The 27,187-nt window shown below is 35.1% G+C and overlaps 1 protein-coding gene and 1 long non-coding RNA gene across 7 annotated transcripts in view; one reads left to right on the top strand and one right to left on the bottom strand.

Moving 5' to 3' along the window:
• Positions 1–110: 110 nt before the first annotated feature.
• Positions 111–22,045, bottom strand: Mes2 (Mesoderm-expressed 2). 6 transcript variants are annotated; one of them, XM_014236128.3, is made up of 3 exons: positions 21,825–22,045; positions 19,246–19,546; positions 111–3,576 (listed from the first exon to the last, which is right to left on the bottom strand). In XM_014236128.3, the coding sequence occupies exons 1-3, from the start codon at positions 21,892–21,894 to the stop codon at positions 2,649–2,651; spliced, it is 1,299 nt and encodes a 432-aa protein (XP_014091603.1). In that variant the 5' UTR covers positions 21,895–22,045; the 3' UTR covers positions 111–2,648. The 6 variants fall into 6 exon arrangements, with proteins under 6 accessions (XP_014091603.1, XP_014091606.1, XP_014091604.1 ...); XM_014236131.3 differs by lacking the exon at positions 21,825–22,045 and adding an exon at positions 20,909–21,114; XM_014236129.3 differs by lacking the exon at positions 21,825–22,045 and adding an exon at positions 20,749–20,902.
• The window catches only part of LOC118682347 (uncharacterized), a 9,474-nt gene continuing 3,797 nt past the window's right edge, over positions 21,511–27,187 (top strand). The window contains exon 1 of the long non-coding RNA XR_011396853.1: positions 21,511–21,601. This is a non-coding gene — a long non-coding RNA (uncharacterized lncRNA). The remainder of the gene's footprint in view (positions 21,602–27,187) is intronic.

Below are 27,187 nucleotides of genomic sequence, written 5' to 3' on the forward strand. Positions count from 1 at the left end.
TTAAGGCATTTTGACGACTTGAGTTGTTACATTATATTGTAAAATGTCAACTGAAGTAAGTTAAAACCCGCAATAAGCATATTCATATCCACCAGATATAAAAACAACGCTTTTTAGATTTATAAAATTTATGTTAACATGAATATATATTAATGGCAAGATGTAATAATAGTTATACTTATATGTATGTGTGAAGTTACTGATATTATGCACTAATTTAATATGTATATATGTGTATAGTCGGTTAATTCACAAAACTTAGGAAAGAAAAAATTTCAACTTATTTTATATTTACTTTTAGATATTTAAAAAAATAAATTTTAAATGTATTGATATGCTCTTGTTTTATATTATTTATGGCTATTTGCTTGACATCAGGCTATAATTTTTAATAACTTATGTAATATATATTTTGACTTAAGACAATTTTAACAGTTAGTATTTGCAGTAGAGATGAGTTGATTTTTTTCAGGTCTTGAATCCCGAAACTGTCAAAAAAAAACTGTTATGAACAAAAAATACTTACACTTACTGTTAAAAAGATAATTCAATGTTTATAAACTGTTATTTTAATTTAAAAATTATAAAATAATAATTATCATAATAATGAACCTCATATTTGGTTTATGTGGTGTTTTTTTTTTGTTTGTTTGTTCAATTTGGTATTGCAAGTATTTGGCATTAGAGCATATAAAACCTCAATTTTTGTAGAAAACAGTGCAAGGTTATATTGCAGTTCACATTTTCTGAAGTCTCTCTTTGGCGCAAGCGTTGTTTTAAAGTACAGTCAAAGTAAATTTGTGTACGTTTATAATTAATATTTTATAACATTCGGCTTTCCAGCCATTTGAATTGCTTTAAGGAACGCTGAACATTTTTTGAAAGATTTTTTGTGTTCAATAAATTCTGTTATTGGAACTCTGACATTAATATTTTTGTAGCATATTTAGAATTTTTGTAATTAAGTTAAGTTAAGTTTAAAAAATAATTATACGTAACATATATTTTTATGATAGTTCGAAAATTTTATGGTTACAAAATATTTAAACTTGTTTAACTTATAATTTCGCATTCATTTGGTAACATATAAAAAATTTTTTTGGCAAAAATTATAAAAATAGTTCCTATAAATTTTTACTCAAACTTTAAATTAATAAATTTTGTAAATTGCTTTTTGCATATTGTTGTTACTTACATATTCCCATATTTATTCTGTGTTTTTATTTATTTTTTTTTTTAAATATTTTGTGTTTCAGGTTTAGTACTTTAAGTTAGTTAGTAGTTATAACTATAGGTAGCTACTAAAATTTTTCTCAATCTTTATATTGTTAAATTTAGAAAATTTTATTGTCTTAAGTTGATGTTTTTATTAATTTTAGTGTTTTGTTAAGTTCATTCATTTATTTATTTATTTTGTATTTGTTCTCCGCTTCTTCGTTTAGGATATTAAATTTTACAAATTTAAGTAAAACGAAAAAATATATTTAAATCATAAAACAAACGAATAATAATCAATTGTTAAAAATAAATGTTTTAATATCAAATGTTACAATCTAAAAACAATTTGTATCAAATTTTAAAATATCTGTTACAAAAACTGATATTCAGAAATATTTTCATTTTAAAATTATAAATATGAACTTCTTCTCACAACAATTACTTTATTTAATAATAAACAATTTATGAAATCGATTTTATTTTATTTTCGAAATCTTCGCCTTAATTTGGTTTAAGTTTGTTCATAACCGTGGTTTCTAATTTAAATTTCGAGAACATATAAAGTTAAACAATATAATAATTCCTGGAAATCGGATAAATGAATTGAATCATGAGCTATTTATAAAAGTGTTTGAAAATTTAATTTTATTTTTTCCAAATATGTTTATATTTGCAATGTGTTAGCCATTTCACCAACCATTTGATTAGGCAGGTTCTGAAACTTACCCAAAACTGAAAATATAATAATAAAAAACAATAAAAATCTTAACTATAGGAATATGTAAATAAATAATAATCGAGCAAACTAATAGTTTGATATTTTATTTATTCAGACCTTCAACTAATATTTTGATTTTAGTTTGAGTTTACTTTAGTGCTTAAAATAATTTATAATAAAAATAATTATATTATTTATTTATTTTATTTGTTTGAATAAAAAAATAAACAAAAATTTCAATATGGCATTTTGAGCAAATTGTGTTTCAGCCAATTTATAAAATTAGGTTTGTCGATCGCTTTTAATTTCTTCATTTAAATAGAGCATTTAAATAGAGAGCTAATGCGATAGTAACAATATAAACTTAAAATTATAAGCATTATGAAATAATACATATATAATATTTATACAAAAAAACACATACACCAAAGCAGAATATATGTAAGAGTAACATATGCATACAAGCATTTATAAAACTAAAAAATATGGCTTTTGCAATAATTTCAAAATTTGTTTGGAAATGTCTTAGAAAAATGTTGACATTGTCTGCCACATACTACTTGCTGAGTGCTCCAAGAACCCGTGAAAGTCACATAAACATAGTGTTCGTTGCACCACTGCTACATACTCACACCCACGTACATTTGTAGTATGTAGTTGGTATCATATTTGCTACACGCTGCTATCCAATACTTGTATCACAGTCCAGCGCCTATTTGGCTTCGCTTGTTTGCGTCTGCACCAACAACATGAGTATTTTGTTCATTAAATTATCCGCCTCCGTGTCTTCCATGCTATTGAGTTTTGCCGAAATGAAGCCACAAAATTTGGAGTTCAACACCTCGCGCACCGTCTGTGGCGGCGGCATATCCAGTATACAGCTATTCATGACACCGCCACCACCGCCGCTCATGCTGCCATTTTGTTGGCGCAAATGACGATGCTGCTGCATCATCTGGCCCTCGTAGTCGTCTTCATCATCCGCAGCACCGTCGTCCATGCCGTCACCGTTGAGGTCACGTCGTTTACGTTTCAATGCGCCACTGCCACCAATGTTGCCATTGCCGCCTGCTGCGCTCATGGAACGCGGCGAATTTGCGTCGAGAATGAGGGGATAGGGAAAATCGGCATCTATGGCTTCTAGCTCCTCCACCTCGTCGGAACCTTGATTGCTCATTTCCGCATTACGTATGGAGGCTTCGTCGCCGCTGCGTACTGATGATGCATCAAGATCGTCGAAAGTGTTGCTGTGCTGCGTGGTGCTGTCATTGCGCGTGGACGAGACGCGGCTGTCATGCGCAACGCTGTGTAATTGTTGTTGCTGCTGATGTTGTGTTTGGTGCGCCGGCAGTGGATGTATGGGCACTGCTGCATTGCCACCACTACCACCAATGCCGTTGCTACCCGCATGCGCCGCTGACAGATCCATTTCTGATTTCACATAATAATAGTAGTCTTCGTGACTCATGTTCAGGCCTGGTGCGCATTTCGACAAATTCAGTGCACTCTCGTTGAAAGCCGAATGCAATGCATTGAGTTTCATTACAGACTTGCTGTTGTTGTTGTTATTATTTAAGTGCTGCGAGAAAGCGCTCAAATTAAGGCCAATGGCCGCCTGTTCAGCTGCGTGCGAACCGCCTCTGCAAAGATGTGAAGTAAATGTGCGAGAAAAGTGGAAGAAAGAAAAAGGGGAGAATAATGATTAGAAATTTAGTTTTTGGTGAGTCCACTCAAACTACATATGTATCTATATAAAATGTATATAAAGGGTGTATTAAGAAGAACGATGTGATGTTAAAATAATATAAAACACTAAAATGTGGTCAAAATGGGTTATATTTTTTTTTTGTTTTGTTATACTATATACCGTTTACTCTAATTTTTGATGACCCGGTTAGAATTCCAGTTGGAATTTCGGCCATAGTGCGCTGAATGTTGTCTTCGAGCTCCTCGAGCGTTACTGGTTGATTTGCGTAAACCTTTAATTTCTTTAATTTTTAACATACCCCCAGAGAAAATAATCTAAATTCGTTAAATCGCATGATCTTATCGGCCATTTGACTATTTCTCGAAATCAACGAGTCGTCAAACCTTGCACGCAATGTGGCCATGTGCGCGTCGATTTCATCAAATTCCAGTAAAAAAAAAACAATTGGTCAACATCGTGTTATAACGCTCGCTATTGATGGTAACCTCATTTTCTGTCTCATTTCGAAAGAAGGTCCGATGATGCCGCCATACCACAATCCGCACCAAACGTTTAATTTTTGGGGATACAATTGTGTTTCCTGAACCACACGAGAATTTGACCACGACTATCAATCCCTATTTGTAGACGCTGTATGTATATATGTATTAAGCTTAAAGGTTTATAATAAAGTTAAGTCATAGTAGATGTAAAATTTTGTCATAACTTATTAAAATATCGTGAAGAAACTCCAATAATAAATAACAAAATAGATCAGCTTGTATTAAAAACGCGCCTTGCTCATAAAATATATCTAACTTCTTAATCGGGTTGTCGGAGAAGCAATCCTGTACATTGAAATATCAAACAGCTGACACGGAAAGCTACGCAGCCATCCCCACAATGGCCGGGTCTACGTAGCCGGAGCGATCCCGGTGTTCTTTTCCGGCTGAGAAATGTCAACTCGACATCACACATATTATTTGCAAGATGGGGTGCGTTCGAGCTACATAATAATAACAGCAGTATATCAACTGTGTTGCATATTTGCTGATACTCAGTTGCCGATTATTTGCATAAATTGCGCGCAAAAAGTGACAGTAAATCACTCAGAACGTGATATTTTGACACATTTGCAATACACCAATGTTTTATGCTGCTACAACAATAACAACGGATTGTGTTCAATCCACTGGACACCCTCTTATAGAGAGAGGTATTTTTAATAAATCAGCGCAATTTTTCTGCAGTCAAAAAGAGACCATCTTTACTCAATGTATATCATCGAATTTGAGTAAAATACCCATGCAGATCTAAGAAAGTAAATTCTTTTTTCAGATATCGAGTGGCAAGCACCAAAACGCCCTTAACATGAGAATTAGCAAGGGTTGTGATATACACCTTTTCTAAAGTGTCAAATGGATTTCATAATGATACGGATCATTCCTATTATGAAAGTATATAATTACCACTTTAGTCATTTCTTAAGTTATGTCGACTTTTATAATGGAACCTTATAATCGAATTCTTTACTAATGCTGGAATAACTGATAAGCGAACATTAGATAAATGTATTGCACCATTTCCGTATTAATGATATTCCCATCCTAATTTTCAATTCACATACCACAAGTGATTACAACTTATATTGACTTGAAAAAAATTGATTGCGGTTCGAAAGTATCCACATGCAATTGCTAGAGATTGCAATAGGCCTTGACCAACGTAAAGCATAATCTAGAAAAACCACAGGAACCACGGAAGTTCAGCTTTATCAAAAAGTTTAGAACGTTCCCACGAGATAGCGGTGAGCCCATATGACAATTATAATACAAATGTATATACATATATATGTGCATGTTTATGTGGCTAATGAATGATTAGAATATATATCCAAAATATATGTGTAGATAGATATACATATACTACCACATATATTTTGACATGCCGCAGCCATAAATGTGTTTATCACTTCAAATTTTCTATCTGCTGTCTTCAAACCCGCCTTGCATCTCCCTATACATTAGGCTAAAAATAGTAAAATTGTCAAATGATCCCTCTTTAAACTACAATTACAAGGCAAATTCAAGCCGAGATTGGTGGAACACTTAAAAATCAGGCATGACATGTTTGATGTACAAGTAGTAAGCATAAAGTCCGGGAAATATTATATATCATATTACAAATGTATTTTTCGTGAACTTCAAATGGCTCTAAATAAAAACGAATTGGGCAAAGGAAAACCTTGATAGAATGAAACAATACAAGGATCTGTACTAACAAGCATTATTCCTACAGCATGTGTTGAAAAACGAATTCACAAGCAGCCTTATATGTATGTAAATATATACAAATCAGTTGTTGTACATGTGTTAACGTTCGTTATCTGTTGACGTCTCTGTTTGCTTTTAGTATTGACTGAATTTCCTTCATCTGTCGCAGCTGCATTTTATGTTATTTTTAAACCAAGAAAACGTTATATACCTACAGATATACATACATATTATATATGTATATGTTTCCTGGTGATAACTGATAAATCTGCGCACGTTATATTTTTAAACACAAAAGTAACGTATTGTTAAGTAAAATTGATGTAGCTCTATTCAATTTGTCGAACATAAGCGAGTAGCGAATCGAACAAACAAAATATACTCACGTAAATAAAGCTACCATACAAACTGAAGAATCTAAACAATTTCTTCGGAGATTGCACCATTGCCTTAGGCAATAATTCATGCCAAATTTCGTGAAGACATCTCGTCAAATTAAAAAGTTTACCACCAGCACTCTATTGGGGGATCCGACAAATGAGCAGCAGCTTGAGGAGAAAAGGAAGTGTGCAAAATTTCGTTCGATATCTCAAAAACTGAGACACTAGTTCGCGTATATACATACAGACGGGCATGGTTAAATCGACTCAACTTGTCATGCTGATCATTTGTGGTATGTACATTTTTTAAAGGGTCTCCGACGTTTTCTTCTGGGTATTACAAACTTTGTGGCAAAATTAATATACTCGTTTCAGGATATAAAAAGTAAACAGCTGCCTTCTCTTAAAGCGCAATCTGGATAATTTTTTTGTTGTATTTTTTGTATGCACATACATATTTCGAGGGTTTAGGGATTTTTATAATTCGGAAATATCGGTACTTATCGACATCGGTACGAAGTTCAAACTTGTTCTAGATATATTTACTAAGAATGCAAAACGCAATCAATTTTTTGTAATTCCGAAAAATTTACAACTATATAATTCAAGACTCCAAATTTTTACACTCTCACAACCTGTTGCTACAGAGTACAATAGTTTTGTTCACCTAACGGTTGTTTGTATCACCTAAAACTAATCGAGTTAGATATAAGGTTATGTATATATAAATGATCAGAATGAAGAGACGAGTTGAAATCCGGGTGACTGTCTGTCCGTCCGTCCGTGCAAGCTCTAACTTGAGTAAAAATTGAGATATATTTATTAAACTTGGTATACATGTTTCTTGGAACCGTGAGACGGTTGGTATTGCAGATGGGCGTAAAACGCCATTAATCAAAAACAAAAAAATTGCCATAACTAAGCTCCGCAATAAGATACAAGACTGTTATTTGGTACACAGGATCACATTAGGGAGGGGCATCTGCAGTTAAAAATTATTTTTTTAAAGTGGGCGTGGTCCCGCCTCTAATAGGTTTAATGTGCATATCTCCTAAACCGCTAATGCTATAATAACAAAATTCACTGGAAGAAAATTTTTTTAGCACTTCTATTGACGGTGTGAAAATAGTTGAAATCGGGTGGTAACTCCTCCCACTCCCCATATAACGGTACTGTTAAAAACTACTAAAAGCGCGATAAATCAAACACTAAACACGCCAGAGCCAATAAATTTTATCTCTGGGATGGTATGAGATGACTTTATAGGAACCGCGTTCAAAATTAGTAAGTGGTCGTGGCACCGCCTACTTTTAGGTGAAAACCCATATCTAGGGATCTGCTTACCCGATTTCAACAAAATTCGGTGCATAACGTTCTTTTTGTATTTCTATGTTATAGTGTGAAAACCTGCGAAATCGGACTACAACCACGCCTATTGCCTATATAACACCATTTTCAATTCCATCTGATTCTTTCACTTTCCACTATGCATATCAAGCAACAATGATTATATCGGGGTAAAACTTTGCGTGAATAATACGTTTAAAGTATGCCACCTTGTGACCAAAAGTTGTCTAAATCGAACCAAAACTGTTCAAGCCCCTAGGTACTAAATATGTGGACCCCAATGCCTATAGTTGACCTTCTACCGAAAATATCAGTCAATCCACAAAGAAATCTCAAACGAGTATACCATTTGACTTTGCGAGAGTATAAAATGTTCGGTTACATCCGAACTTAGGCTTCCTTACTTGTTTTAACTGACTTCGGCGTCATAACTTTTTACTTCGAACTAATATTAAAAGTTACAAAATAAAAGCAGTGTTAAAGATCGAAATTCATCGACTTTCTTGAATAATTTTTACCATGAATATTTCCGTGACTCCACTAAGCATTAGTCTTACACAATTCTAACACATACATTTGACGCTATAACTTATTTAGGCTTAAATCTCGTATTCTCACGTCTATTGTGAGAGCTGTCATGCCACTACTCGCCCTGATCTGTGTGCTTTGAATCGCTGCTCTTTTACAGCATTTTCTTTATATCTACTCTCGGACACAGGAAAATGTTGTGCCCTTCTGTGTAAGCTACAAGTACTTATACTTTTGTATGTATATATAGTCGTGTGTATACACTCATTCGTTGCGGCTGCTGTCGGGATTGTCAATTTTTAATCTCGACCAAGTGGTATTTTGCTCGTACTGACGCTCGCCCTCTCGCCTTGTAGTATTTTCAGTATTCAACTGGAGTGATGTGCTTGTGTGTATACACATGCGAGTATATGTGTAGTAGTGTGGGCGTACACATATTCATATTCAAATACATAGATATTCATGCATATGGTTATCACAACAAACATACGCAAGTAAAAATTCTCGATCCGTCGAAAGTATCTCAGCGATAAAAAAAAAATGTGAAACTCCTTGCCATTTTAGGCATGTACATACCATACATACATAAACATGTATACATTAAGGAGTTTTTTTTTCAGCGGAAGAGATTTTCGTGGTGAGAAGCGTTAAGAGTATAAAAGATTGCTTTTGCTGGTTGAAATTTTCGACAATTCGATCGCTTTAGAATAGTTTCTAATTGTCCATTTCAGTTAAATACGGTTTCGAACCATATTCACTATTTGTTGTTGAACGGTGTCAAATCAGACTTATAATTACAACCCAATTTACAGATCCAGCAATATGGGCCATCATGTAAATTTCAGCTCATAAAGGATTACTACTGCAATATGACGGTTGGCATTTATATTTTCTAGCCATTTACTTTATCAACAGTTATCCGATCAGATAACTCAATGATCATTTCTCCCATTCGGTTGGAATTTAAAATCATATCAAGAAAATCCCAATGTCTCCCCAACTTTATATTTGCTTTAGCCGGAACTTTAACTTTTACGAGAGTCTTTATGTTATATCCTAAATTTTACTTTACCAACAGATCTCAATTCAGAACTTAGCTATGACGCAAAACTTAGTAATAATATCGATCATTCGGTTCAAATGTAATGCCAGACCACTAGCATTCGATTGTGTCCTCGAAATTTCTAAACCCGAGCTTGTACGTTTTTGGAATATATTTGTAATTTCCGTTACAAAATTATTATAGGTCAGATTTCCTTTATACTGTTATCATTTTGGCCCTTCAAATTCAAAATCAAACCAATATCACCTCCATATGCCCTCGACTTTAAAATCGTTTCAATCGGAACCCAAATTGAGTGGTAATAGAAATTGTTTTACTAATATGCTTTATCACCAGATAGTAGAGTCATAAGTTGTTTATCTACATATGTACGTACATATTTGAGTAAGTAAGTGCCCTTGTAAATTTATTGTTTTTGACACAAATGTGTATACTTCGTAAGTGCCGTGCTTTGGACGGTCGCTTTCCGACGTTTCTATGCATTTATGTGTGTGTATTTTTAAGATTCTCGCTCTTGCCTTTGTTATTTGACACTATGCTCTTACTGCTGTTTCTGCCATGTTATCAACGCAACATATTTCCGGTGACCACTATTTACTCTCTGCCAACCGTTCGCATTTTTTATTTCTATTTATTTTTTGCTCTAGAACATATTACGAGTTGCAAATCTGCAGAAACTATTCTGATGCACGTTTGGAAATAGACTTCTGTTATTTTTGGAGAATGCGAAAGCGCTGAGGCATTCATGTATGTATGTATGTAGCTAGCGCATTGTCACAAAGCCAGGCAACGCAATTCGGATTACCTAATGTATGTAGGTCTCGAAAATGATTAATGGATGCTACCGGAAATGAGTTTTATACGGTGGTGAACAATATTTTTTACTAAACTCAATAGTTCAGCATTTACTGCAATAGTTCAGCATTTAAAGCACACAGGAAGAAAAGTCAAATGTTATGATAATGGTATTAGAGAATCTGCAGTTTAAGTTAATACCGAAATTCTTAAATTTATTATCAAAAATTTGGTCTTTTATCTATTTTTAGTTTAAAAAGCTGCTCTTGGATTTTCCTCCATAAATCGTTCGAAGGTGAACTCAAAACATGGTCTGGTATATTCAGGTGAAATTACTTGGCAGTACTAGTCATTATCAGCTCGATATTTTTCTGCCAGCTATTAAAAATGACAATACAAAATTTGTTGTTAAACAAAAAAGTATTTATTTAGTAATATTATTTAGGTGGGAGTTAAATATACTTCTTTTAATAGAATACACTACACATGTTAGAAGGTATGTTAGCGCAAAGTTGCACCACAAGTGCTACCAGCATGTTTAACAGCCGGTAAGTTTGATCGATTTGTTTGTCGAAGACATTATTAGTGCACCGAAGGCAGCTTTTATTTTTAGAAACCCTGCGGCTGGACATATAATAATTTGTAGACATTAGTGATCAGTAAAAAACACCAAAAACCGACTCCCCATTATTCTATATTATTCCTAAATCTTCAATACAAAACTTTTCGCGACAATATTAAGAATCTGGAAAACGAAGTGATAGATCGATTATATATAAAGATTGATTGATAACTCAGCAAGATCGACAATGAAGGCTTAAGGAAACTTTTGATAAATTTTGTTCAATTTTGTCATAAAATGTTAAACTGTACATTTTAGAAGAAATATTTATATTAGTATTTCTTTTAACGCCAAAATAAGTGTCACCCATTAATTTTTCGAAGAAACTAATCGAAAAATGAAACCGCGAATCTCTAACCCACTTAATTAAATGATCATAAAGTCTAGGGAACTGACAATTCAGTTAATTTACTGTACTAATGAAAATATGTATTAATTATTAAAAAAAAAAAGAACAATGAAGTACATAATTCACTGCGCTAAGCTATTTGTTATTTTGTGGCAATCTTGATAAAAAACAAAGCTTCAGAACACAGCGCTTTTCTCTACACGTGTGGTAAACCAAATTATATTAACAGAAACAACTGACTTCTGCTTTTTTGTTGTTGTCTACACATATTTGATATGAACCGTGCCCAAAAAAGTTTAAAACTGCCACAAAAAGTAAAACAGATGTTATATTTGTAAAAAGAGTCAAGAGCATTTAACATCTGGACAACTTATCATGAAAAGAGCTTTTAAGTTACGACACAGAATATAAAAACCTTAATAAATTGTCAATCCAGACAAATTAGCAAGATGTTGAATTTGTCAAGTGCACCGAAGGGGGGGGGGTGTACGTCTTAGTTTGAAACAGAATTGCACTCTACTACAACTCGAATACTAAAATTATCCCAGACCGTATAAGACTACGCTAATTAAACTGCTACTTAACGGTGAAAAATTCCATGAGATCGCTAGCATTCATAGAATGAGTTTGAGCTCAAATAATCTCAGGAAGACGAGATCAAAAGCAACAATAAATAGCAAAACATTCCAGCCATTTAGCTAACTTAATTGACTGTACCACAACCGACGGTATTGTGCTCATTACGAACAGCGGGTACTCTAAGCATACACACATACACACATTTGAGCAAACTGATGCCGTGTGCTCGTACATTTCAGATGGCTTGGCATAAAAGTACCCCAACAACAGCGCCACCATAGCCATTGCTGAACAAAACAAACGCTTTACTTGCTTAATATTAATTTGTATGTATGTGTGTATCAGCGTATTTACGGCTATTTATGTATTTAAGCTGATAACGATGCCTCGAAAAAGCCCGTCGCACATATGACGGTGGTTGGCCGTGATCAGACTTTGACGCTGGATCGGACGCGAGTCTGGTTCTGAAATGGCGTAACGGCTCTTGGCACAACTTGCCAGCAATTTTATTTCATAATTTCCTTTTATATTGTTGTTGTACTTAATATAATAAGTAGTGAGCCCTTGATTGTGTTTGGCAATCTCGAATAAAATGCTTTTCAACCGATATTGCCAGCGGTTTGTTATTGTCATCGCCTCTACACTGACGCCAACAAAGTCTCCAATCAACTTCGAAAGCCCCAAAGTACACGCACACACACATGCGCATGGCAGATGTGCGGGCGAAAGCATACGAAGGGGACTCAAGCTTAGCACGATCAGTAGTTGGCGGGGTTGGTAAGGGACGTACTGGAAGTCGAGCATTGCTGGGGCCATCGCCGAGGCAGTTATGCGTTTTTCAATTCAATCAAAATGGACCAAGTTTAAATGAACGCTGTGGCAGCGTGAAATAAAAGCGTCGATTAAATGGCAAATGTATCTACATGAACAGCAACGACTCAGACACCAATTGCCAAGCGTTCTACAATAATAAACGCGCATTTACATAGAATAAAGGCACTCACACAGAATAGTGAACTGAAATGCAAAATGAAATGAAAACAGATTCAAGCTACTACATTTACGTATATGTATATATACTTGTAAGTGTATAAGTGTTTGTATGTATGCACAGCGATATGCTAAGTAACAGAGCCAGGGTTTAAAATGGCTCGAGCAATCGTGCTGACGAATTGAGCAAAGCATCGAGTCAACACAGACGTTTCATTGACACGATCATATGAGGGTAACAACAACAGCAGCAGCCACAAAACGACAAATTAGCGAATCGAACGTATACATAAAGCAACTCATTCACATGCATACGTATAAATATTTCTTTATACACGGATTGTTGTTGTGTGTGTATAAACAAACGCTTTCAACTTTACGTATACGGTACCTTAAAAAGTTTTTGCACTAGCGTTAAAAATACCTTAATATAGTCGCTAAAAACGCTTTCAATGCCTGCATGCTTATTATACTCTCGCAACCTGTTGCTACAGAGTATAATAGTTTTGTTCACCTAACGGTTGTTTGTATCACTTAAAACTAATCGAGTTAGATACAGGGGTATGTATATAAATGATCAGGATGAAGAGACGAGTTGAAATCCGGGTGACTGTCTGTCCGTCCGTCCGTCCGTCCGTGCAAGCTCTAACTTGAGTAAAAATTGAGATATCTTTATGAAACTTGGTAGACATGTTTCTTGGTACCGTGAGACGGTTGGTATTGCAGATGGGCGTAATCGGACCACTGCCACGCCCACAAAACGCCATTAATCAAAAACAAATAAATTGCCATAACTAAGCTCCGCAATAAGATACAAGACTGTTATTTGGTACACAGGATCACATTAGGGAGGGGCATCTGCAGTTAAAATTTTTTTTTAAAGTGGGCGTGGTCCCGCCTCTAATAGGTTTAATGTGCATATCTCTCAAACCGCTAATGCTATAATAACAAAATTCACTGGAAGCAAATGTTTTTAGAACCTCTACCTACAGTGTGAAAATAGTTGAAATCGGGTGGCAGCTCCGCCCACTCCCCATATAACGGTACTGTTAAAAACTACTAAAACCGCGATAAATCAAGCACTAAACCCGCCAGAGACATTAAATTTTATCTCTGGGATGGTATGAGATGACTTTATAGGAACCGCGTTCAAAATTAGACAGTGGGCGTGGCACAGCCCACTTTTAGGGGAAAACCCATATCTTGAGATCTGCTTAACCGATTTCAACCAACCTCGGTGCATGACGTTCTTTTCATGTTTCTATGTCATAGTGCGAAAATGGGCGAAATAGGACTACAACCACGCCTACTTCCCATATAACACCATTTTAAATTCCATCTGATTCTTTCACTTTCCACTATGCAAATCAGGCAACAATGACTGTATCGGGATAAAACTTTGGGTGAATAATGCGATCAAAGTATGCCACCTTGTGGCCAAAAATTATCTAAATCGAACCAAAACTGTTTAAGCCCCTAAGTACTAAATATGTGGACCCCAGTGCCTATAGTTGACCTTCTACCGAAAATATCAGTCAATCCACAAAGAAATCTCAAACGAGTATACTATTTGACTTTGCGGCAGTATAAAATATTCGGTTACATCCAAACTTAGCCCTTCCTTACTTGTTTTCTATTTATGTTCATGCTTAAGCTTACACTTTCTGTTGTTTCTGATTCAATGGAATCAGTCAAAATTACCCAAATTTGTATATACAAGAAAAAACGTTAAGTTCGGTTACCCTTCACGAATACAAAGCTTCTTTACAAGAACTTTCCGATCGTTCAGTTTGTATGGCAGCTATATGCTATATTGATCGGATCTAAACAATTTCTTCGGAAATTACATTGTTGTTTCAGGAAATACTTGATGCCAAATTTCGTGAAGATATTTCGTCAAATTAAAAGATTTCCCATACAAGCACTTGATTCCGATTGTTCAGTTTGTGTGGCAGCTATATGCTTTAGTTGTCCGATATCGGCCGTTCCGACAAATGAGCAGCTTCTCAGTGAGGAAAAGACAGGTGCAAAATTTCAGATCGATAACTCAAAAACTGAAGTACTAGTTTGTATATATACAGACAGACGGACATGGCAAAATCAACTGAGCTCATCATGCTGATCATTTATGTATATATTTTATAGGGTCTCCGACGTTTTCTTCTGGGTGTTACAAACTTCGTAACAAACTTAATATACCCTGTTCAGGGTATAAAAATGCTTCCAAAGAGTACCAAGAAACGTATGGTTATCAAAGAAAGATTATTTTCAGAAAAATCTGTACAGAATACTGACTTAAGATTTACATATGGTACGTTTACTGTACGCATAGGGCCAATATTTAATGTTTGGGTGACTAGTACCACGCTCACTACTTCATGTTCGATATCTTAGGTCGAATTAGTGGAATTTTTAATTTTAAAAGACGAAATGCACTTTTAGAGAAACTCGAAAATGCGAATTTCGTTGATAAAGGTTTTGCCGGTTCACTTGATTAGAGGCACAGATTTTTATGAAAGCAAATGTTGATTACAGCGCCTATATTTCATCTACATATGCACAAACTAATGATTTGCAGATTATTTAAAGGAGAACTTCAAAAATGTACACACATCAAAATATTATTTCATTACGGTATTTCGTAACTGTAAAACTTCAGCATCTGTAATATAGTGGTTCATTTATTGGATTAGGTTTAAATTAACTCGCATTACGAATTGGAAAAAACGTTCGACTGCTCGGTAATTTATGATATCGATATGCTCTTTCATTGAGAATAAAAAATTTATTTGGATTTCATAAGTCCAATTACATTGCCTTTAAGCGTATAGAGTTGTTAACTACAAAGTGTAGTCACCTTAAAGAAGTCATCAGAGAACCTATCAAATATATACTTACATACATATACTTATATATAAATGATTAGCGTGACGTGCTGAGCCGCTTTAGCTATGTGCGTCCGTCCGTTTGTTTGGATATACGCGAACTAGTCTCTCAGTTTTTGAGATTTCGATCTGAAATTTTGCATACGTCCTTTTCCTTTCAAGAAGCTGCTCATTTGTCAAAGCCGCCAATATAGCCGTTATACAAACTGAATTATCAAAATCAAGTTCTTTTGTGGAAAACTTTTTTATTTGACAAGATATCTTAAAAGAATGTGGCGAGATTTACTATTCGAGGCATGAATTATTGTATTGTATATACAATATTCAAACAAATTGCTCAGATCGGACCACTATAGCATAAAAGTAGCTGCCATGCAAACTGATCGATCAAAATAAAATTTTTGCATGGAAACTTTTTAATTGTATTTTTTTTATTCTTTCATAACGTCATAAACCAAGGTATTTATCTATCAAATGCGCTCTAAACATAGTACCATAATGCTGAAGTTGTAAATTGGTGAAAGAAAAAGTTTTCTACAGGGTGCAAAAAGCAAAGAATAGCAATTAAATTGAGTTGAATGCTTACTTAAAGCTTTGTGTTGAAATCTTCATTTCACCAATTCTTGGTCTCTTTCTTCACTCTAAGGCAAGTTAGGGCAAAATAAGTTGAATTGATCCATGTAAAATTTTGATGGATCAAGAAAAAACACGAAAGAATTGTTTAGGCTTCAACTCAGTGTTTAATAAAATTTATCTAAACAAAAAGGTATTCTAAGTAATACAATAAAAAATTATTATTATGTTCTTATTTCTATGCCCACCAGTGTGTACGTCAATCTAGGGTGTGGAGTGCGAGCCAATAATGGTTTCATAAACAAATTAACTGAAATAGTGTCGCACAAAAGCCGTGAAGATACAGAACCATTAAGCACAATATTTTATGTGAGTATGTATGTATGGCATGTACTAGTTTAGAAATTTCCAATGCATTTGAGAGACAGCAATCAGTGATCAAGAACGATAACACTAAAGCAAGAAAGCTCCAGAGACAAAGGGTTGATGTTGCCAGCTTTAGTAGGCTTGTATAACAACCACACTGCTTGAACGATTCCCGAACGCGTTCTATTCTATAACAACTATTTGAGCTCGTCAATCGAACTCAACGAACGTTCGTTGCCAAAACGTAAATTCCCTGTAACCAAGAAAGATACCGCATACATACACATACATTTATAAAATATACATAAGTATGTATATACATGTGTATGAATGTATTATTTGAATATGGGCTTCTTTAGATTTCAGCAACATAGGAACGAAAAGCGCCAATGATCGTAAAATTTGCTTTTATTAAAAAATTGCTTGATATTTTAATTTTATTATCTTTTGTTGTTGTTTATAAGATTTCGCATGTTGTAGCGCGCCGCTGCCAACGTAATCACTCAACCAGCATAAGAATTTTGTAAGCCCACACATACAAGTATATGTACTTACATACATATGTGTGGGTACAAACACATACAAGTAATTATACATATACTCATGTAAGAATGTGTATACATATATGGTACATACTTTATAAGCATGAAAATAAAATGTCTCTGCCGTACTATGTGAACCAGGTTTGCTCTACTTTATGATTGTTACTTGAGGAGTGCATCTAAGTTTTGATTTTATATTTTTTATGCCTCAATTGAGAGATGTACATATGTATTTATATGAGTATGTATGTAAGTATGTCTATACATATAGTTAGATGCGTGGGTAGACCGTTCTTTTGCAGTGGCAGATTCATTGGCGTAATGGCCTCATGATGCTGATTGCGAGAAAATATTTTGTGCTTTTGTTTGTGTGTGTGTTCACGAACTGTATATTTTTACGGCCCACAATTACTGAAAGTTTCAGGCTAAGAATTTCATGATGTTGTGGCATAAAAAATTAATCTGTTTGCCTACTACCGCATAAATACATTACATATGACGGTTTAAATAATTTTCTATATTTTGTATACACATAAATAAGTATAGATAGTAATTTGCACTCTATCAACTTTGCGCAGAGTCGTGTCAGCGTGTTAGCAAATTGTCAAATTGTTTAATTTCTCGAATAATAATTTCTATAAAAATAAAAAAAAATGTATGGTACACCGACTTTATGACCTAATATGATCACATCAATTTTGGAGGCGATTATTCCTTGATGACATATCTTTACTTATTCAACGTTAAGTCATAAGAGAAGAGTGGTAGCTGCGGGTTAGTTTTCCTTAGAGGCTTTAGTTTATCGTATAGAGACGGAATGATCTCAGGACGAAACAAGAAAAACCGATATCTTCGGTTGCACCGAAGCTATAATACCCTTCACAGGTACAAAGGTTCCTTACAATAACTTGATTCAGATCTAATTTCGTGAATCGGCAATAAAAAATAAAATTTTTTTTAAGCAGGCACTTTACTCCGATCGTTCAATTTATATGATAGCTGTATTTTTTCGGAGGTTATATTCTTGCCTTAGAAAAAACCTCATGCCAAATTTCGTCAAGATACCTCGTCAAATGAAAGAGTTTTTCACGCAAGCACTTTACTCCGATCAATTACAATTTCTTCGGAGTTTGCACTATTGTTTTAAATAATATTTTGTGCCAAATTTCGTATAGATACCTCGTGAAATGAAAGAGTTTTCCATACTAGCACTTGATTCCGATCGTTCAGTTAATATGGCAACTATATTTTATAGTCATCCGATCTGTACAATTTCTTCGGAGCTTGCACTATTGCTTTAAATAATATTCTGTGCCAAAGTTTTTCATGCAAGCACTTTGATCCGATCGTTTAGTTAATATGGCAGCTATATGCTATAGTCACCCGATCTGAATAATTTCTTCGGAGATTAAATTGTTGCCTTAAATAATAATCCATGCCAAGTTTCGTGAAGATATTACGTCAAATAAAAAAGTTTCCCATACAAGTACTTATTTCCGATTGTTCAGTTTGTATGGCAGCTATATGCTATAGTGGTCCGATATCGGCCGTTCCGACAAATGAGCAGCTCCTTAGTGAGAAAAGGACAGTTGCAAAGTTTTAGATCGATAGCTTGAAAACTGACGTACTAGTTTGTATATATACAGACAGATGGACAGACGTACAGACAGACAAACAGACATGGCTAAATCAACTCAGCTCATCATACTGATCATTTATGTATATATTTTATAGGGTCTCCTACGTTTCTTTCTGGGTGTTACAAACTTCGTGGCAAACTTAATATACCCTGTTCAGGGTATAAAAATGATGAGACTTTTCACTAATTTTTTACTCAAGCAGTTTGTTGTTTTCATAGAACAAAACAGTCCATAAAGTTTTATTTTAAATTTTTGCCGAGTTGACAGTATTTGGCCGGTCGGTTTATGTTTCGGTGATATACAACCGGAGGATTAGTTCAATGCCAGTCCTACACCTTACTCAGAGTTGAGTTTAACAACAGGGGGCTCTAAATAAGGGTAGTGTCGTATTTCTTATTAGGCCTGAGCTCAGTTAATTTATTCATAGTAAAAAACAATCTGAAATAAGATCACGAAAATGTACACCAAATGATTCAGGTACATTTTTGAATATCAGCAAACAACCTACTCGATAAAAGTGAGTTAATAAATCGTAGTGTAGTTGTTTACTTTTAAAACACATACAACAACTTCAATGTTAATTCAGCTTTGAGTTACATTTTCATCCCCATAGAGCATATAGCCCCCGCTTGCTCTCTCATATACAAACAGATTTAATTTTTAATGTAAATATTTCTTATATATACTCACTTTCTCTCTCTGATGACATCGCGCAAGAAATCCATTGCTTCATACAGACTCCACTTTGGCTTAAAACCGTTACCCATCAATTTGACATGCGCCAACTCGCGACGATACGATTCACGCAGAGATTTGAAGGCGCGCGCCACACGCCGCCCGGGCGCATTGAACTCCTTGCCAATCATTTCCCAAGCGCGATTCTTCTCTTCTTCGGCACCCTTAAAATTGGGCAGACGCGAGTCCCAAAGTATCGGATTGTCATGAACCATTTGGATGAGGCGCAACTTGTCGGAGGCATTACGGCGAACCACTGCAAGTAAATCGAGCGTAAGTAAAAAATTTTCTTTTGTCGACGAATAAAGTTGCTGTTGCTGTTGTTGAAGCTGTTCAGCTTCAGCAAATTGGCGTTCTTGTTCAAGTCTAAATTTCTTATTCAAATATTTTTTCGGTTTCTGTACGTAACATTTAGTGTGTTTTTGTAGTTGTTGTTGCCGCTGCTTTTGATGGCACTGATGCAATGACACCGATTTTTGTTGTCGTTGCAGCTGTTGTTGTTGATATAGTTGCGGTAGTCTAGGACTCCTTTTGCTGCGACAACTTCGAAGTAACTTCGGGGCAAACATTGTAGTTGTTGGCAAAAGCTTTTGCTCCATAAAGTTACTATCAAGCGTTGCCGTCAAATTACTATTGTTTTTATCATGGTTATTGTTATTGTTTTCGGTAGCGTCGCCTGCAACAGCTCGTGCAGTGCCTCGAGTAATTTTCGAAAATTTTATATTTACATCTACAACTTCAGTAAAAGACTTATTTTGTTTATTAAACGCACATTTTTTTATTTTCTGCGACTGAATCTGAGAAGTTGGCGCCGCTTGCAATAGCTCAACGGCAGCGGTGACGGGAGCCACAGAGGAGGCTGCTGAGCCCTTTGTCTTCATATCCAACGCTGCGCCAATTTGACTTCCACCACTCACACTCATTTCACCACCACCAGCACCAGCGCCAGTCGTATCCGAGTCGGGGGTTGCTACGCGTAATCTGGACCGTGAAGAGCACGATGAACCGCCTGAGGAGTGTGTGGGCAAAAGCGGCACAATGTTTGCTGTTGTATTGACAGATTTGGGGGAAGCACTTGGTGAGGAAGCTGGCGATGATCGCAATGAGGATGCCGAAGTGTTTGACTTTTTGGGCGTTCTTGTATTTGTTGCGCTTCTAGCTGAGTATGCGTCCAGTGGATTGGCAAAAGCGAGGCTAGCTCTCAGCGCATCCATCCACAAAGCTTTTCACGAAATATTTCACTGCAATTTTTGTAAGTTTGCGTTCAAGTGTAGTACACTGTTCGACAGTTCAATTTTTTTTTAATAAACTGAGTTAATTTTCAGCTAATTCTTTTTATGTGGACCACTCCAAGTTCTAAATAACGTGTTCCGTAAGCACTACGAGGTCTATGCACTTTTATTCGTTACCTCACTCCACTTCAACGTCTGTCTTACAAATTCCTCCTCATTCACTCACTTTTCCAGCTGCGCAGTTCAATGCTTTCTTATTTGCTGGCTTTCTGCTTTCTTTATGCGTTCTGATGTTTATAATGGCCGATTTTCATTTTTCACTACCCTCTCACAACCAAGTTTAAAAACCAACTAATAAAATCCAGGCAAAACACTAATCAACCAACCATCCACCCGAGCCCAGGCCGAGTTGAGCACACAAACAACCCAAGACGGCTGCGACTACGACAGCGCTAAAGCCAAAATCAGCGTGTCGACTACACAAATATAACAACAATGCTAACCAAATGTACTCAATATATGAGAATTACAACTACAACAACAGCAGGCGCATTCATTTAACACACTGCCGCCTAGGGCTGAGCGCGACAATCGTCATTGTAATAACAACAAATCACGCTTCAAGCCGAAGCAGCAGTCGATCCCAAGTCGCGCAGCAAAGAACCCACAATAGCAATAGCGAAAAACAAGGAGCAGAAAGAGAGGGCATGCGGATGAGCAGACGGCCAGCCAGTCAGCCATAAACGATCGCTCACCAAATACGCACGCACTCACACATTAGTACAACTACTCGGCACTTGCACACACTTTTACATGTATATACATGTATGTATAACTATATTTATATGCGCACAAAGAAATCCAAATTCGTTTGCAGCGAACTGGAGACATTGGAAAACCCCCAACACAAGCAACGAACGCTCTAGTTGCAGCTGTAGAATTGAATAGGCTTGTTGTCAACTTTGTTAGCTGTTAATTTTCGCTTTCGTTTGCTCTGCGGTTCGACTTTATTTACGAAGGAACAAGCAGTGGAGAATAGAATGAATCATGGTCAAGTCTCCAAAGACTGAAAGGCTCGGGTAAGATATAAATATACAGCAGAGCGTTGCTTTGCAGCGCGACGCAGCGTCGCGACAACAGCCGATAACGCACGTCCGTCGCAGCTCACGCACACAAACACAAATATAGCAAAAAACGTTATACAAAATCAAAACTAAACGACCAAAGATAGCAGCGCGAAAATTGTTTACCAACACAGCCAAAAGAACACGGCTCTAAATCGCTTTTGTGTTGCCTGTTTACATTTTCTTTGCGTTCGCTGATGTTGCTGCTGTCGTCGTTTTACAGCGGCTAGCCTCATACGATGTTCCATCTTGCGTGTTATTCTCTTAATTCAGTTCGTACACGATTTGGGCACTTTTTTGCCTGCTCTGGTTTTTTGCACACTATAACGGCGTCGACTCGGCTCACTAGTTCCGTTGGCTGACTGATTTCTTAGCTGCCTTGCTGGCTTGGCTGACTCGTCACTGGCCGCATCTCGCGAAAACGACTAAAAGCGATTGTATAAGCGAGAGTGCGCCAACTGCAACCCTAACTGAAATGAAACCCAGTAAGCAAAACTAATTATGACGTAAAATGGCACAAAGTTTCATAAAAGGTATATATAATTAGAACAAAAGGGTCAGAGAATTACTCATCGTATGTATGCTTACTTTATTTGAGCTACTCTATTTCGCAGAAGAATTTACTGTGAAGGCAAAAACCAAACATCGTTGATTGCATTACTATCTCCTATTTATTATGCAAGCTAATGATTTATGCCAGGTATCGTTCGTTTCGCTACTCTCCAAGATTACCGAATCAAAGACAACTAAGGTTCACATCAAATATTTTTCTTTTGTTCCTAGCATATTAAGTAAAAATCACTTTTCCGAGTGTTCAACAGTAGTTAGCCGAGACGATCGAACATAGCTTCGCACATATTCAATTTTTAAGTTAGGATGCAATTAATTAAAAGTTGTTTATGCGTTTAGTGCGCATACTTATATATATATAGCTATTGTATACAATATAAGTCTATTGAAAATAATATGTATTATCAAATATTGAAATCAAAAATAAGCTAACAATGACTCCTTCAAGTCCTCAAAGCTTCCTTTGAGAGGACCTAAGAGAACAAAATTTTCTAGTATCAAATCCAAAACACAAGGACAATTTTTTTTAGTAATACAGTATCCTCCGCTTATTTGAATCACTTGATTCGGCAAAAACATATTGCATACAAAAGACGTGTAAATTTTTCCGCTTAATTGAACGCGGTTTTAATTGGTTTGCTCACATAATTGGTTAAAAATGTGCATCTCTGGAAATCAATTGAAAACATATGTTTATTGGTGAAGTTATTTTGGATAGTGCTGATGTTGAGGAGCAAAATAAAGAAGATTATCCCCCAAAGCCTGTCGTCAGTTCTCAAAGTTTTAAAATGCATACAACAAAATTAACTTTAGAAATTTTATTCAGAAAACAAGTTTTTATATGAATTAAGGAATATGGAGTAGCATGTTATTTCACATAGATTGAACAATTATCAAATAAAAAATACAGACTTCTCAATTTTTGAAGTGCAATTATCCGGGGGATACAGTACTTTTACTTTTTATTCGACCCAAACCGTGATAAACATATCTTTCAAAATATACTTATGACATTTCTAAAGTTTCTTTGAAACCCATTGCCGCCTTAACCTCAATGTCTACTACCACTTTAACAAAAAATTTTGTCCGTTTAATTTAATAATCGTATGATATCTCTTATTTGTTGATTGGGTTGTTCATCTGGGTGCGATTATTTGGAAGTACGCCGTCTGTATATTTTGCTCTTTTCAATTAAGCGTGAGCAAAAGCGAGAATATGCTGAGCATGGATCTGAGAGCGTTTATAAATACGTGATAGCGATTTAAATGCTTGAAAAAGAGGGAGGCTTACGATTGCAAGGAGGACGATTGTCTTATCAATGTAGCAGAAACTCTTTAGAGTTTTTTAATACCGGCATTATAAAGTGGCTCAGTAAATTAGAAAAAATCAGGCATTAGAACAGTAAACCGTAATTTATTTTTGACTTTACATATAAGTATTTATGTATTAAGTACTCCTATATACTAAATATAGATACTGAGCATAACTGTTAATATAATATAATTATAAAAGAATCACATATCTGGACTTCATAATTTGTCGTATTGTGTGTAGTAAGCTTCTGGGTTGTTCTTAAAGACCTGTAAAGTAATCATGTATACATACATATGAAAGCCACCATATATAACAAATTATAGTATTTGACGCGTGATATATATACATATTAGGGTGGGTCAAACAAAGAAGAATATATTTTTTTTATTTGGTACTCTAAAGTATGAGCTTTTAATTGGATCCACCTTACAGTCTTCTATTTTTTCTTATTATCAGATAGAAAAATGCATATATCGCTTCCAACTACTTGAAAAAATATCTCATAGATTTTGCAGGAAAATAAATGCACGACAAACTAATTTCATACGATTTTTTTTGCAAACCTAACCGTTTAAGAGATAATAATTAATGTTATTATTGAAGTTTAATTATTTTAAAGTAAAATTTTCGTCTTAGGAATTTTATAACTGAATAAAGAAAAAAAAGAATTGTAAATTGAAAAGCTCATTTAAGTTTCTTTTTTAGCCTCTTTGTTTTAATATAAAGTTTTAGCAACACTTTAAGGTATTTCCCCGGCTTTAAACATTGCAAATTTTAAGAGTATAAAATGTTCCATTACAACCGAACTTAGCTCTTCCTTACTTATTACTCCTGTAAGACTTGGTCGGTGGTTTGACGGTTTTTTTCGGTTGAAATTCGTGTAAAGGAAAGTCAACTCAGGTATGAAATACCTTCAATGGAGGTACAATTATTGTTGTACATACATACATATATCCATTTTTTTAATTCATAGAGGCATCCATATTTGTACATGTATTAGTAATCATTGATGATGAACTACTCGCGCCGAGAAATACTCCAGAGATTAAATAATACAGGGAACCAAAATTTTTCAAGCCACGAAATTCGAACGTGCCAAATTACCAACGGCTTACTGCATCAACCCTCATGCGTTCGGAACATTTGCTGCGCATGTGTGGTTAGCCAACACCATAGTTGGCTATGCTATACATCATAGTACATACATACATTGTTGTCTTCTTCGTGTACATATGACTGAGCTGTGTACGAACGTGTTGTGAGCCTTGTGCGCAAGCGGGTCCAATGTTCTACATAAATATATAAACTAAATATGTACTTAAAAATAATTTTCCTTTGCCATGTACAGTTATATCGTTTATGGTGCTTGTTGGGACTCAGGCTCCCATTTCTTTCATGGTAGAGAATTTTCAACCGTCCGGCTAAATTTCATAGTGCGATACGAGGGGTTTAGCTGCTGACGTTAAACGACGAGATAATTAAGTCGAGGCATGATGCAGCGAAAGAATATTAAAAAGACTTTTAAGCAATTTAAATTAGGATGGCTATTTGGCATTCCTGTTGGCGTTATCGACATTTATCGAAAATAAATTCGTATTCCCCATTTTGAAACGAATATGGTAACTACATGGTAACAATCGTTCCTTGTCATTGTAGTAATTTAGAGCGACATAGAAACGAGCGCGATTATGTGAAGTGAATATGCAAATTTCTAACACGAAGCAGTTTGAAATTTGAGTGTCCGAAATGGAAAAAAAAATCCTATGTACGCCAAAGGTTTAAGAAAGGGAATAAAAACATTGAATTTCGATATTTTTTTAAGGGATATATATTATATATTGACTAAATAAAATATGTAAAGTTGGATTTTTATATTTATGAAGGTGTTTAAGATTTATGTATGTATGTAAGTATGTACTTAAGGTATGTAAGAACAAATCCTAAGCTAGAGAGCTAATATTTTCTGCAAAACAACAAATAACAACTTCAGATACAATAGCGATATTGAGCGTTATTATACTTTCTTAATTTTAATTTAAAATTTCGATAACTTTACTTTGACATTACGATATACTTGAAGAATACGAATTCAGATACGAAAAACGAGAATGTAATAAGAGGAAGCTTACACTTTCTGCATTATTCTCTATTCTTTCTCGTCACTTCTCACTTTCTTGAAAACCAAATAAATTACTTTTGACATAATTTAAATAAAACTTGTATTTTAATAAAAAGATCTAGGTATAATGGTATATTTTCTGCGAAACCATTACGTTCCATTATCAAAAAATTGCACTTTGATATTTGCTAAATATTTAAAGTGGGAAAGAGTCTCGACTTTGAGATATATTTGAACTTATTCTCTGAGACAAAATCTCACAAGGGTACCTGCATTTTTTCGATGGTCGAACCTACAATAAACGTTTGTTTGTTTGGTTCTAAACAATGAATAAAAAATACGACTTTGCCGATTTCTACTCACTATCATACTGAATATAAGCGTATTCGGTTCGGTCTGTTAAGAGAAAAGAAATATTTTCCAAGATCATTCAAAAAAATATTAATTAAATTAAGATATTTTAGTTTTTTGAGAACGCTTTGCAATATCTTTGTCTTGTCAGGCAAGATTATCAACTTAGGTGTAGTTCAAGTAAAATTTTTATAATAATGCGGAATATTTCTCCTACGTTTTCTAATGCTTCAAACAGTCACCGACATTCCTCCCTTCCGTACTTACCGCCCGTATCAAAGCAAATTTGTTAAAAGTTATGCCCGTAGTTGCAACGCAGAAATCAGTTATTCTCTTTTGTTTTCATTTCACCAATGTTGCCTTTGTCTATTTGTATACACAATTTTACACGCATTTAGTTTTTTAGTTACAATTTTTCATAATGTAAAAGATCAAAGCTAAAATCCAACTTCTAACAAGTAAGGAAGGGCTGAGTTCGGATGTAACCGAACATTTTATACTCTCGCAAAGTCAAATGGTATACTCGTTTGAGATTTCTTTGTGGATTGGCTGATATTTTCGGTAGAAAGTAAACTATAGGCACTGGGGTCCACATATTTAGTACTTAGGGGCTTGAACAGTTTTGGTTTGATTTAGACAATTTTTAGCCACAACATAGCATACTTTAATCGCATTATAGGCAGGCATAGTTTTATCCCGATACAGTCATTGTTGCCTGATTTGCATAGTGGAAAGTGAAAGAATCAGATGGAATTTAAAATGGTGTTATATGGGAAGTAGGCGTGGTTGTAGTCCGATTTCGTCCATTTAAAAACCAGATATGGGTTTTCACCTATCTACTATCCACTATCTAATTTTGAACGTGGTTCCTATAAAGTCATCTCATTCCATCCCAGAGGTAAAATTTAATGTCTCTGGCGTGTTTAGTGCTTGATTTATCTCGCTTTTAGTAGTTTTTAACAGTACCGTTATATGGGGAGTGGGCGGACTTGCCACCCGATTTCAACTATTTTCACACCGTCAATAGAAGTGCTAAAAACATTTGCTTCCAGTGAATTTTGTTATTATAGCATTAGCGGTTTAGGAGATATGCACATTAAACCTATTAGAGGCGGGACCACGCCCACTTAAAAAAAAAATTTTAACTGCAGATGCCCCTCCCTAATGTGATCCTGTGTACCAAATAA

This window comes from Bactrocera oleae, chromosome 6 (genome assembly GCF_042242935.1).
Source record: "Bactrocera oleae isolate idBacOlea1 chromosome 6, idBacOlea1, whole genome shotgun sequence".
In the NCBI taxonomy this organism is placed as follows: domain Eukaryota; kingdom Metazoa; phylum Arthropoda; class Insecta; order Diptera; family Tephritidae; genus Bactrocera; species Bactrocera oleae.